The sequence below is a fragment of the Petromyzon marinus genome, chromosome 51 (genome assembly GCF_048934315.1).
Source record: "Petromyzon marinus isolate PM22_M1 ecotype Great Lakes invasive population chromosome 51, UKy_Petmar_22M1.pri1.0, whole genome shotgun sequence".
NCBI lineage: Eukaryota > Metazoa > Chordata > Hyperoartia > Petromyzontiformes > Petromyzontidae > Petromyzon > Petromyzon marinus.
The window spans coordinates 11,834,049-11,848,896 of record NC_133717.1 but is presented as its reverse complement, the minus strand read 5'-3'; the positions used below and the strand labels follow the sequence as shown (position 1 = coordinate 11,848,896).

The following is a 14,848-nucleotide window of genomic DNA, read 5'->3' as shown; positions in this document are numbered from 1 at the left end:
ATGTGTGCCTTTCTGTACAGTCACAAAAACAACATTCACGTATAAATGTCTAATAATGTGTGTATAGAATCAATCATGATTACCTAAAGGCGCAACGTCATTAAAGGCCACTTTCAGACAGCACGCATCGGCGCACACGCGCTACGAAAAGCAAAGCTGTACTAAACACCACTCTCAGTGAGAAGAATCAACCTCACTCACTCGTCGAGCCCTGCAGAGCCTGGGCCTTCTGAGTGTATGTGCTGCATGCAGCTCAACATAGCTCACACTGCAGCATAAGCCGATAAACACAACCGTTATTAAGGCTACAGAACACTGAGCTTCATTGGCGTCTGAAAGCAAGTTTCCCTTGAAGCACTTAGCAGATGTCCAAATCAGGATTTGGACGTATTGGCGGTACACCGGTGCAGCATAACACACCAGTCTAAAATCTAAATTTGAATGGACATTCGTCTTCCAACTGCTTCGACATCACGAGAACTGATGTTGACGCACCACCCCAGGCAAGACTTTCTGATCGTGGCTGCGAATCGCTGGAAAATAAATAAGTATTGCCCAAAATTTTAATTTTTTTACACTATGTTTTTACGTGCAGCAGGAAAAACGTACGCGGGTTAAAGACACCATTAAGACTTTTAAGGAAACGGCCTCCCCCCCCAAAAGACAGGTCATGGCTGGAAAGTAATGGCAGCCGACGGTCAACAGTAACGACAGGGTGCCAGTACGTTCACCCGGGGAGATGGAGCGACGAGATCGGCTCGTGCGTAGGATTGGAAAGAGGTGGCGCGACAACTTGGGGAGGCCTTCACTCGGCAGTGGATTGATCATGGCTGCTGATGATGCCACCGTGGGAGGGTACAATCCGTGAGCTTTGCGGGGGGGTGGTGGTGGAGGGAATGTTTGACGGCCACTTGACTGCGGTTAAGCCAAGCAGGACGTGAAGCATTTCTTCACCATGTCCCTGTTGGAGGATACACACGGGGGGCACGGGACGAGGGGTGACAGAGGGAGGGGAACAGGTATGGGGGGGAACACAGGCAAGAGCGGTGTGCGCACGGGGGAATGGGAGAGGGGTGAATGGGAGAGAGTGGTGACAGTGGGAGACAGAGGAACAGAGAGGGGGGGGGGGGGTGACGAAACAATAAACATTCGCTGAAATTGCTCCGATGAAGAATGGCAGTTGCAGCTCCGATTAGCGCGGGTGGCTAAGTACGATGCGAAAGAAGTTCAACACACATACCTACAGAACCCCATCGATTTTTTTTTATATTGAGGGCAGTGTTGAGTTTGTCTTCAACTAACCTTGTCTTTTCTATCACAACACATCGTATTTATGCTTGCTGGTGAACACCGCTGTCCAGGGCTTAATTTCAGCCGGACCTGTCTGGGTCAGTGACGCGGCATAAATGTCCACACCAGGCACACCACATCCAGTACACCTCCCCGCAAAAGCAGCTGTGGCTCCGAGTTTACGTGCCGCTTACTCCAGGTCAGCCAGCGAGCCCCCATAAAATATTCAGCGAGGAATCAAACTGCGCTGCTGTGTGTTTAAGGGGGGGGGGGGACCAGTGTCGATGTGAAAGAAGTGAATGCAGGTGCTTACCGTGCGTAGGGGATGTACGAGAGGCTGTACCTGTTGGCAAAGGACCATAAAGACACTCCCATTAGACTCGGCTGTGCTGCCGTCGCTGATGAAGAGCCAGGTACACTGGCATTATCATAGCAACAATGACTTGCAGAAATACCTTTACCACGCTTGTCATACTAACTCCATTTGTAGGCTTTCACGATCAAGACTGCGATTCGTAATTGGTTTATATTAGGCCAGATCGTTCGTGTATCACGCCAATTGGAGCTGTAAGCGTCTACCACCCAACACAGCCAAACAAAGTTGTCACGTGGCAGAATGTGCGGAAAAGCAACAGCGTACAGAATTATCTAAATGTTTCCTTTCTTTTCAACATAATTCGTTTTTTTCTGAAATACAAAATCAACTGGGACATTTGCCCGCGGGACAACTTGACTTGTTTGGCGGTGTCAGGTGGTAGACGTTTATGGCTCTAGACATTATAACGACACGATTGAGCAGAAATGTTTAACTTGCTAGAACAATAACATTTAACAGACGAAGTGAACACTGTAGATATGTGCACCCTTGAGATGCGTTCCCAATTTTTTGATTATTCCCAAAAAACTGAAAATCAGGCCAATCCGATTTTTGTGCCATTTTTCATGCCGGATGAAGACATTTTACATTGGTACAGAATAGATGGGGGTCTGAAAATCCGAAAAAGTCCAAATTGTCCTTAAAATAAATTTTTAAATACAATATTGGGGAATTGTTGTAATCTGAAAGTCATCCCGAATGTATACGCAAAAGTGTCCACGAAAAACAACACTGGTAGTCTTATATGCACTCGGCACGTTTGTCCATACTTCACGCTGATCAGTTTGGGTCAACCCATACTGCTCAACTGGGTCCTGGGGTACCCGCTTCAACACAACTTGTCAACCCACACTTCGGCTATCACCACTGCCGTTAACCGCGGCCGGGAATTTGAACTCAGGTCGCCAGGTTCACAACAGAGCATGCTAACCGCCACCACTGCCTTTGCAGACGCTGGTGGCAGGCGCCACGGGCAGATATCTTCATTACCAGGTCAAGGAGAGGAACTGCAGGACACAGAATAGCAGTGCGAGAGGCTTGTTCTTCCACTGCAGACAGACAAAAACGACACAAGTGAGAAGGCGGCCACGTGGAGAGACCCACGTGCCGGACAAGAAACCCACATCGGCAGCAGCTCAACAGACAACGCAGACAGCACAACTAGTGACGAGTTATAGTCACCCACCCCCGATCCTTCATCAGCCAGCCAGCTCGCCTTAGCCACTTGTGAAACAATTACTCAACGGACAATGTGGACGTTGGTCACCTTTAACCACGCCCACGTGACGCGTATAAGAAATGGCTTTGAAGCGGCTTGAATGTGCATCAATGCGGTTCATAAACATACGCAAGCCAAAACTTAATGCGCGTAGGCACGTACGCGTGCATAAGGCACGTAACGATTGAGCTTTGAGGCTCAACCCTGCTTAGAATCCGAGATCGGATGCATTCTAGGCGATTTGGTCACTGGCAAGTGTTGACACAGCAAGCGCCAAGGCAGCCGAACGGTATTTAAGACAGATGAAAGCAGTGCCCCACATTGGCCACGGCACTGTGGGGTGCCGACCACATCAAGGCTTAGTCCCCCATCGCACTTACCCAGAAGGCAGAGCAGAGCGTGCACACCAGACAGCACTGCACACACACACACAAAGCCAAATATAATCATACACAGACAAAGATCCCCCGTATCGCCTTAACAGACTGTTTGGGGCAAGTGGCGAGCACCTATTAAGGCAGGAATGGGCAAACGATGGCGTTGCATGGCCAACATCAAGCCCGACCAGTGTTGTCTCTCCAGTGCTGAAAACATCACGCGATATTAGGTACTCATTTGAAACTCAACTGACCCAGCGGAGGGTCAGGACATGTAGCACCAATGTTGTCCATGGCTGGGAAATTGCAAAGCACTGCACAAACCACTCCACCGCTCCACCCACATAAACACACACGGAGATTAAACATCAATAGGACGATGAGAGACACTCCGGGTTGGCCCAATTGTGGTTAAGGTGATGTGGCATAAATCAAACATTTAGGCGATATGGAATCTCAAGACGAAATAATCCTTCAGTGGGAAACCCTGAATGAAAGGAACAACACAATGACGATTGCAGAGTGGGCCATGGTGTGCCAGCATCATGGTCCAAATTAAATACATTTCTAAAATGTACCCGCAAATGACTCAACTGCGGAAAACACATAGCAATGTCGCGCCCCTCCTGCGAAACGACTGCAGACTCCGTCTGTACAACACAGAAGAGCCTTCGTGATGGGCCTTGCACTATAACAAGGGTCGGCAACCAAAATAACAAGAGGCACTTTTTTCGAATTCGGTAGAAAACTCAATATTTTAAGAGCCCCAGTGCATGTGAATACATACACACGTCACGTCACGAGGCAGTCCGTCAAGAGCCGCGCGAGGCTCCGGAACCGCCGGTTGCTGACCTCTGCGCAATAAGAATGGCGGAAATACCAAACGTTCCAATGATGTGATAGGATTTGATGACGACGACTATGACGATGGCGGCAAGAGTGCCCTCACCAGCATGACGCTGGTGGCGATGGCCCGCGTCGGATTGAACATTCGCTTCATCTGCTTCAGAGGGCCCATCAGGAAGCAGGTGCTGTGGGGGGGGAACATAGGCACCAGCCAAGGTCACACAGGCAAGCGAGCGAGCACGCAAACGCGCGCAACACGCGTGTATGTACGTTTAACTTCTTTCGCACAGTACAAAGCCAACGGTGCTAATTGGAGGTGCGGGGGGAAGGACAACAAACTAAACACAAAAAGCAAGTTCTAAAGAAATTAGTTTTCAACCAGATTTAAATGTGCATAGCTCCAGTGGCTTCCTAATACCGAATATCGGAAGGAACAGCGTTCCAGACGGGTTCATAGTGAAGCACACAGGGGCCTCTGAATTAACATTTCGCAAAACTCCATTTACATTTATTAATCTGGGTCAAATAGCTAAATTGTGCATCATTTTACTCAGAGCAATGGCAGGGAACCCTGAATGGGACGTCCAAGTACATTGGCAGGCAATCGCACATTAGTCAACACTTAACTCAGATCACACTAGAGCTGTATACATGGACTGTGTGATCAGAATTGAATGGCAATAAATTACAAACACAACGCTGCCAGACGAAAAATATTCTTGAGTACCCAACTAGCACTGCTCGGACGCTCAAAGTGACGGATATAGTTTGCAAGACGTTTCAAAGTGGTAGGCTTCATGTGGCTACCACGGAGCATATACAATTATGTAGTGAACCGATTGCATGTATGTTGAACTTCTTTCATACCTCCGATTAGCACTGTTGGCTACGTACCGTGCAAACGAAGTTCAACGTACATATATACACCGTACGTAGCCAACTGCGCTAATCAGAGGTGTGGGGGAAGGACAACAAACTAAACACAAAAAGCAGGCCCTAGGCTTCTGGCCTAGGGGCTGTATGTTGCCCACTCCTGACTCAAGGCCAAGGCAGCTGTGATGTGACCTTACCTGCAGAGAGCACAGATGTTCCCCAGCGAGTAAAACACAGCAAAGAGGATGAGCCCATTCTTCAACCACAGGAACACAGTGCCCTGACCCAGAGCAATGTGGGAAAGGAGAGCCATGTATTAAAGATCAAGCAATGGCAAGCACGCTCAGAACATTACTTCATTTCAGAGTTGAATAGTTTCACAAACAAAGGTTTTATTTTTTTTAAATGTCTGTATTTCTCTGCTCAAGGGCAGTCTCTTTGGCTTCAACTCCCTCCATCCTGTCCAGTCTTGCGTTCTCCTCTTCCTTTCACTGCATGCCCCCCCCCACCTTCCTTAAAAGTTGTCAAGCAGTCATTTTTGATGGCTCAAAAAATATAAGGCTTTATTAGCAGACATTTATTAAATAGATGATCTGTTGGACCAGTAATAAGATGGTTGACTCAGATGGCAGGGATGTGACGTAAGAAAATATAGCGGACATTGGAGAAAAGGTTAGGAGCAAGGAAGCACCAGGGCAAAGCACCGGGGGGCAGGCCGAGGAAGAGGCGTTTCGAAGAGGTGAGCCAGGGATTTAAACTGACTGAGGAGTGGATGTGCAGATGGCCCAGGAGAAAACTCCGGGTGGAGAAAGAGGACCAAGAAGGCAGGTGAAGTGTGGCCCAATAACTACGCAAAAATAAAATCACGTAAAATTTGGTTCTGCAAATTAGTGTAGCTAAATTCTACGTGTGACACTTAACTATACCCTTTTGATTGTCACGTGATGAACATTACTTCCTGTGGTAGGGAGGGTGGGGAAGTCCTTATCCATGCTGTGTAGACCAGAGGTAATTTGAAGAGAACTCAGATGTAGCTCTTTTGTATCCTCTTCCGTGGGCCATTCTCGACCATGAAAGGAGTGCACGCTTATGCGAGACATCTAATTGGATGCATCTATGACACGGCATCACTAGCAAAATCAAATAAAGTTGGGGAATAAGCAGGGGCGAAGCCACTGGGGGGGGGTTGGGGGGGACTCAGCCCCCCCTGAAATTCAGGGAAAGTCGGTAATCGGGATAACCGGATATCCGGCTGCTGCAAAATGCTGCAGGCTGCCACCTTGTGCTGCCCTGCAGGCTGCTTGAGCGGCAGCCTTTCGAACTTATTAGCCACATCAGCGGCTCCGACCTATTAATAAACTCCGCGTTCAAATCCAATAAAAAAATATATACATTTGTGGCGCCCATTGGAAAACATATACTGGATATATCCGAATATTGCAGTCAGCCCCCCCAAAGTCAAAATCCTGGTTCCGCCCCTGGGAATAAGACAAAATAAAAGCCTGCCACAAGCATGAAAAAAGGGTAAACCCTTTTTAAAAATGGGTCTCTGCCCAATGATCAAATTTGGGACCAATACCGTGGTGACACCTGGTGGCAGAAAGCAGCTTAAACAGAATAACTCGATGACAATTCTCCCATCAGAACGGCGTTGACGTTCACGATATGTGCATCAAATTGGGCAAGTTAAAAAACCAATTGTTCATGAAAACAATTTTATAACATGATACTTTCAGGCTGATTCAGTGAATGAGACAGAACTTGCAGGAATTACAATAAAAACCAGACATAAGTAATGAGCCATACAATACAAAAGAGATCTTGACTGAAAGCTTTCGTGACTACAGGAATTAATATTCTTTGGATCTTTCGGTAAAGTCACGTAGATAGGCTCAAAGAAAATAACAAAAAACTACGACGTTTCGATCGAAACACAAAGACCCAAAGAAAAGAGACGGAACAACAAAATACATTCTTAAATCGTCATCCTTGTGACAATTCGGCCAATTGCAGGAGGGTTGAATGTTAAATGCAAGCGCGCACACACACACGTGTATACACACGTGTATGTGTGTGCGCATACCTGTGAATTGTTTACAGACATATCTCTCGTAGAGACACTTGCAAATCTGGCCAAGTGTACAGCCTTACATGATACGACTAAATACCACAACATGACGATCATCGCTATATCAGTTTCACTGAACTTTGTAATTAGATTTCACAAGTTTAATGCACCCTTATTATGTTCTAATGTTCTTCCAGTACGAATAAAAATTACTTAAACTTTCTTCAACTGCAGTTCACTCAACTTAATCCTGCCATAAATCTTCTAATAATTATGTTATGATCTATAATACGAATGATGCACATCCTGTTCGTTAAACAAGGCATTACTAAATACATTCTATATGAAATGCAGAAGTGATGTCATATAACCATTATGCAGTCAGTTACTCCATAAAACATATGAAAACGCACTAATTTAATGGGTAAATAGCTATATTTTTCCAACCTTAATGAGTATTGCGACCTTTAATTGCTGTTGTTCCGTCAATATTTGGCCGCAAAATGAAATATTTAACAACAAAAATGAGATGATCGCGAACATTATATTCTAGGACGCGTCATACAATCGCCATAACATTTTCCAACGTTTAAGAACTCATGTGCATGCAAGACCATGAGCTCATTTGTTTTGGCCAGGCATTGCATGACGTGGCTTCCAAAAGCAAAGCTACCATGAACCAGTAAAAAAAAGCCAGTTTTTCGTAAACCGTCCGATTTTGCCGCCGTCAGTTTAAACCAGCTTGTGGCAGCCTGGTCAAACCCAGCCACACGATGAGCAGTTAACCCGTCTCATCGCCACCACCGCGCCCGGCAGAAGCGTGGTCGCCGCATCTACGCCTCTATATAAGGAACGAAACAGGTGGACTTCTCCACAGATCTGTCTGTCGCCTGATGAAGCCAGTTGTAATTTGTGGCGAAACGTCGTACCTCAGATTGTAAATCCTGTGGCTTGGCTCTCCAACACACACCGGCGTTGCTGCACTAGTATCGAATTGGCCACGTTCCGTTTACGTGACAACCCTTACTAGTTGGCCGTTTCGGCTGGTGGCGGGTTCAACGGCACATTTATATATTTACGTGATCTAACCCAAAAGAAACCTCTACTATGGTCGCGGTAGGATGCGCGTGTCGCCACAGGTGTGCGAGTGCCATGTGAACGAAGATGCAGCTGCTTCTCTCACCAGGATGGAGCACAGGATTCCGAAGATGAAGCACGCGACGAAACACTTCAAGCGTGTCCCCCAACTCATCGTGGATCCTTCCACGATCTGGGCGTAGGGGGTCGGCGGGCGTCGCACGGGGCAACAACATCACGGGGGCACGGTTACAAAGGAGATGAGCACGATGCCGTTTTCATTATGCTCGTGGTGTATTCATTCACACGGGGCAATAAGGTCCTTTGCCAAATCCTAAGATTGCATGAATGCACAGGGGCCAGTGAATGTTTGGCTTACCAACATCGAGCATAATAAGAATAACAGTTTAAAATGTGAACGCATCACACAGTATCTGCTCGCTCGCGGACAGAGACAAGCATGAAGGCAGCAACAATTGCCAGCGCTCTGGAGTCCTCTACCTATTGAGGCGTCACCGGCCAATTAATGCGTGGCGTGGGAGGCAACCAGAGCACCCGGAGCAAACGCATGTCAGGGAGAAACACTCGAATTGATTCAGATGGAACAGGTGGAATCCACATTGTTGCTGTACGGCATTCTCCTGGCCAGCCAGGGTATGACACTTCGACGCCAAAGGGAGGGAAGCTTCGCAACGTTTGAGTGATCCACCAACCCTTGCCTCCAATGCTGGATTACAAACGTGCACCACCTCCATCCAGCTAAATTGAATTATCAACGGGTTTTTTTAAATTTCACTCTTTCAGTATCATGGAGCAATTAGGCTTCATGCCAAACAGGAAGATGGGCTGAATTTACAGGTGAGGAGATGTTAAGCCCACTCGCAGAATGCCGCCCATAACTTATTAAGTAAAGTGAGGGCTATTGTTTGAAAGAACACAAGAAAAATAACGAAAAGGGGCAGGCAGGCATGGGGGTTATAAAGATCCTGTTAAGGAGGATTTGAGAGATGCTGCTCAGCTCTATAGCGGTTACAGCCATCTCTGACAATCCCCAAACAAGGATCTTTGAATGATGACGATGATGATGAAAACATAACCTAATGCCAGACGTGAATTCATGACAAGAACTGTAGTCATGGATGGCCCTTCCTCGGTGCTTACAAGTTGTGCAATTCCTCTTCACAGTTTTCATGTTTAAAAAAACAGGTAAAAATGCCACCCTGCAATACCTTACTCACTCCACTACTAGCAGAAGGACCTCCACTCACTAGCGTGAGCTCTAGTGAGCCCCTATATTAGGAATTTAGCCCACTCTTCATGGTGGCCAGACGTCTTGGAAGAGGTGAAAGTCCCCACAATTTACATAATCAAAATGTATTTACAATGGAGGAATCCGATGAGCTATGAGGCTCTTTTACGCAGATGCCAATTGGCCAACTGAATGCATGTATGTTGAACTTCTTTCGCCCTGTACGTAGCCAACCGTACTACTCAGAGATGCGGGAAACTGTGGTGTAACCATTTACACTCTAAGGTGGACAGAGACAGGACGATTTAAGACACTTCCACTATCTTTTCAACTACCTTGCCGATGAGATAGCATCGAACCGGCCACCTCTGGATTGAAATGCTAGTGTGTTGACCATCACAAGCTTTCATGTATGTGCCAAAACGTAGCCCGGTAACAATTTTGAAACAGCTGATTTTGTATAGCTGACAAAGCAGCCTTTTTCTTCGCATGCATTTTTAATTCTGAATGCCTCTTTACGAGCGCTTTCGTATTGCCACTGTGACATTACTTTCAGCAATTTACAGCCCCCCCCCCCCTTAAATATTTTATTGACAATAACCGCAGGCTGTAAAAGTATAAATGCTTCTTCGGGACCAATTTTAAATTTGCAAGGTGGTGTCGGGTTTTGACATCCACGCTCGACGATAACGAAATTTAACACCCATCTGTGGCACAAACTCTCCAGAATGCAGACAGGCAAGCGAGCTGCGGGCAAAGCTTGCATGCAATCACACGCACGCCGGCCACACTCCACAGGTGTTTTTGGAAAAATGTATTTTATCTTTTCCCCAACCCCCCCACAATTGTATCCCGATTGTGCTATTGCCATCACGTCATGCCCCGAAGTGTCAATTGGGAATTGCTCGCACAGCGGCGCAACCCTTCGCATTGCAGAACCGCCCGCAGAAGCGGATATCGCAGAGCTGCCTCCAAGATCATTTCAAGTGACCTCTAATCCGCACCGTCCCAACCACCCTGGGGCAGAAACTAATTTAACATGAAGGTTTTTTTTATGTAGTCATTGGGCGCATATGTCTTTAGTGAAAGAGCTCGAATCTTATAAATATTTACCTAGGCCTGCGTCCTGGGCTGTCAGATAATGTAATGCTTAATTACAAAGAAATGTTATCCGCTGTTATGTCACGAACGTGACATTACTCCCACATGACTTAACAACCTCATTGCAACTTCTCAGGAGTGCTGTGAGGAAGCTCGTAAATGCATTTTAAAAGTCTATTTTTGTCATGAAGGAAGCTGAAAATGTGTGTGTGTGACAGCCGAGCAGAACACAGCCCATGTGCTACAAGATAATAGCTGTTTGTCTTTGAGTTGGATCAACCTTTAAACGTCAGGAGAATAGGATTAGTCTACCGTGCTCCTCCTAAAACTTCATAAATTGTTTACAAGGGTGTATTTTGGGTTACTCTCCACACTGACCAGACATCTTGGAAGGGATGGGAGTACCCACACTTTACCACAACAAACGTTATCTGCCGATCTATGAACTGTGGTTTTATCATTTATACTGCTGGGTGGACAGGGGCGGGGAGATTTTAACAAACTTGTCCCATTGTTTCAACTGCCACGCCATGAAATCAATCGGCAACCTCTGGAATGCAAGTCCAGTGCGCCAACCATTACACCATGGCAGCATCCCTAACCCATTAAGTAGTGGAGCTTTAAATGTTTAGTCAGACAGCCTTCAGACGAAGCTATCAAGAGGAAAAGTGGATCACCTGCATTCATTTTCAAGTCAACTTAGTGGCTATGCAGTTCGTTGCCTCAGGGCCTTGTACAAGCTCAAGTTTGCAAGCAAGAGCTCGTTTTGTTTAAAGGGAGTCACTAGCTACATTTTTCAGAGAAAAATGAACCATAACTGCATGGAATAGGCTGCTCAATTGGACCTTCTCCATATTCTTCCATTCTGTGCCTTTTCTCGAGTCACATCCACTGTCCTGATATCTCAATCTGCCACATTCCCCGGTCTCACCCTCGGTCTCTCGCTAATCCGGTGGCACCTCCATATAATAATTTACGCTTATAAAGCGTAATCTATGAGTGGGTGTCCATGTGAGTCTATGGGTCTCTATGCAAGTCTATGGGTTTGTCTCTTCTCAACACATTCCCCAACCAATTAAATCTAGTGTCCCATGAAAAACAGGAAGGGGGACAATGTTTGTTATGGCTTACTGGCTAATCTCCCAACAGGTTAAACATTACACACAATGTTGTGACTTCCAGGTCTATTGATGGAATATTTTTCAGAATTTGTCCATAAAATTCCACCCTGATTTGAGCACAAGTACTCTACGTAAAAAGGCTCCATGATCGTCATTCACAATGCGTCAAAAGAGAAAGATTATTTTTTTTTAAATCTGCATTCAAACTAAGAGTCGCAACTCTTCTTAACTCATCCAATGAACAAAATCATTGCTACATATGTTATAATTATTGTACCCTTTGTCATGTTTGTTATAACACTCGTAATAACCGTGGCTTGGCTCTTCGAGAGAGTGGAAACTGATGTTGGCATTAAATGGATTCATGCAATTTGCAAATGATGTCTCACGGTTGGGCAAAGCCTGGACAATGCAGTGACCTGGCTCAACCGTACGCTAATCCTCAACAAAGTGTGTCGCGAAAGAGAAAAGGTCATATATAATGCATTGGCAAAATATATCACGGATACCATTAACCTCAGGTCATTACACACACTTCTGTACACATGTGACAAGATACGCCATTAAAGAGAGCGCTTAAACGTGTACAGTATGCCAGTTCATGACGCATGACTTTCCCCCAAAACCATAGGAATGTGGAATTTCCACCACTGATTGAAGGTTGCCCGGCAGATATCAGCACCACCCCTACGCTCATTAGCGGAGGAAAACATACACATACTTTGACTTCAACTGAAAAGACACACACAGAGTTTGACTTTAATATTAAGACCTTTCAAACAGGGTGTGGCAAAAGACAGGAACCATACTTCTGTACAGTATATTAACGAAAACGGACCACTGTCCAAGCAGACGAGGAGAAAGAAAGCGTCAGTGGCACTACCATCCCTACAAATGTTTAATGTCTACATAGAACTAAATCAAATCCTATCACAAACCTTCTTTGGGTTTCAGTTGATGTTATATTAACAGAAAATGCTTAATTTTGTTTGTGTAAGATTAAAGGTTTAGGGTACATGGTTAGAGAATACGATTAGTTATTAGGCGATTGGGTTAAGAGTTGGGGTTTGGTGTTAGGACTGAGTGTCAGGGTAAAGGTTTAAGGGTTCGAATGTAGGCTAATGGGTTAGGGCCAGTAGTACTAATACTGCTTATTTTGCCATAAATCTGTTGGGACCGCAGCCTCCATCTCTAGTCATTAATGAAGGGTGATCGCAAAGTATGGCGGTCATGAAATCGCTATCATTCCTGACCCTTCCCGCACCATGCACATTTTAAAAAGGCTCACCGACTCCGAAGAATTGTTTTCTAGGCGGGTCCTGCATTGTCAGGTTAGGAAAATTCCATTCATTAGTGTTTGATATGTGGTCAAAAACTGGAATAGCTGAAGCAAATACACCAAATTAGAGAACACTTAAGAGCTCCAGGCAAATTGTATTCGGCAAAAACACCAGTTGGTGTGCCGTGCTCCCATGTCCATGGTCGCATCGTGACCCAGCGGGTTAGGAAGTTTCATACATCTCGGCGTGATCCATCAACCCTTGCAACCCCAATACCGTTGGGTCACACTTGCGTGTGTCACCAGGAGGAAAGAACAAAAATAATTCAAAGCATTAACGCAAACACTCAATCGGCAATTCAAGTACACGTTGCACACTTGCGAAAAAGGGCAAAAAAAACAGAGCGCGTTTAATGATCTCACAATACCAACGGAAGTTGAGCATAAGGGCCAACAACGTGATTTGTCTAAAGGGACAGTTCATTTTTAAATTTTGATTTGAAGCTTTCGTGACTGCAGGGATTCATATTCTTGGTTCTTTCGGTGAAGTCACGTAGAAGGGAAACAATGAAACAATAAAAATATAAAACAATAAAATTCTCACGACGTTTCGACTGCAACACAAGCAATCATGATCAGTCATTGTCACTTGTTCTCCCTCATTGAATATCTTTCTCGGAGACTTGCATTTTCCCCTCTGCTAACGGAGTCTTTACTGCCACCACAATTTTCTGCAAAGTTATTCCTAAGGTAGTAACGCCTCATTCTTATCGCAAACTTTTAAGATAATCTCAGCTTGTCACAAGCATTCCCATTCGCAGTCCAGCGAGTTTGGAAGCCTTCCAAATCACTGCGGAACCGGCTTGTTTTTTTTTATATCTCAATTTGACACTTCAATGCATTCACGCAAAAAAATTTTCCCGTTCAATCTAGTCGTTCACAGCTCCAAATCAGCGAAAATACCAGATTCATGTGGTGGAGGGGCGAGTCTTTATGTAGGCCGACTACTATCCCAAACAACGGGTGCGTTTACATTCCAAATGTCCTGTTATTTATCCATGAACGCACCACCGTCTGGGTTGACAAACGGAGTGCTGCACATGGAAACACCCATCACTCACACGAGGGTGAGGAGGGCTAACATCACTCTAAGACTCACGCGGATTTAAAAAAACACCTAGTTACTGTAACTACCACCTCGCAGCCGAATCGGGTTCGGGAGTTTAACAAATCTCTGCGTGACACACCAACCCTTTCCCCTCCAAAGCCCCCCGGATCAAAGGCGAGCAGAGACACTACGCCCTGATTGTACTGGAATTTACATTTTGGTGATTAACTCAACCATACAATTTACCGGGTGACACAGCGCTCGTAAAACAAAGAGGTCCCGTGCGCAGCACCCGCCGCTACCGGACACGATCATTCGGCGGCGGGGCACGACATCCAAACTCTCCCGGCTGCCGAAACAGGCAAGACCGTAGGCTCACCTGCCCGACCAGGCCGCTCTCGTTCTCATCCTCCTCTCCGTTGAGCACTCGCCTCAGCTTATCCATATTACTGGCGCGGCGCCAACACACCTTGAGCGCGACGCAGAAAGCAAAAAAAAAGTGTCTCTCGCGTTCACGGTCGAGAAATAATTTTGTTATAAAGTTTTTTGGCACTCAAAGCGAACCACGACGTCCCTCTTGCGTTACCCCCAATGCAGAAGTCAACACTCGGGTCACGTGGGGGTAGGGGGGGGGGGCTTTACCCTCGAGTCTCGTGACTACGGGTGCCCCGCCGCGGTAAAGCAACGCGTTGGAAATTGGCGTTTGGAAAAGGGATTAAAATTGTGTTTATCGCAACAACGCACATTGGCACTGCGTAAGGGGCTTTCGCGACCAATATCGCGATCTCACCCAAAAAAAATACCCTGTATTATGGAGCACATTGGAACCCTTTAAATCTTTGGTTCTTCTTCTTAAGCTGGGGT

General features: G+C 46.0%; 1 protein-coding gene across 1 annotated transcript; it reads right to left on the bottom strand.

The window, feature by feature from the left end:
• Positions 1 to 735: 735 nt before the first annotated feature.
• Positions 736 to 14,569, bottom strand: LOC116953430 (vesicle transport protein SFT2A-like). The gene is made up of 8 exons (XM_032973633.2): positions 14,364 to 14,569; positions 8,233 to 8,319; positions 5,179 to 5,261; positions 4,212 to 4,293; positions 3,266 to 3,301; positions 2,657 to 2,715; positions 1,604 to 1,633; positions 736 to 961 (listed from the first exon to the last, which is right to left on the bottom strand). Exons 1-8 carry the CDS (start codon positions 14,427 to 14,429, stop codon positions 922 to 924), a joined length of 483 nt encoding a protein of 160 aa, XP_032829524.1. The 5' UTR covers positions 14,430 to 14,569; the 3' UTR covers positions 736 to 921.
• Between the last annotated feature and the right edge of the window lie 279 nt (positions 14,570 to 14,848).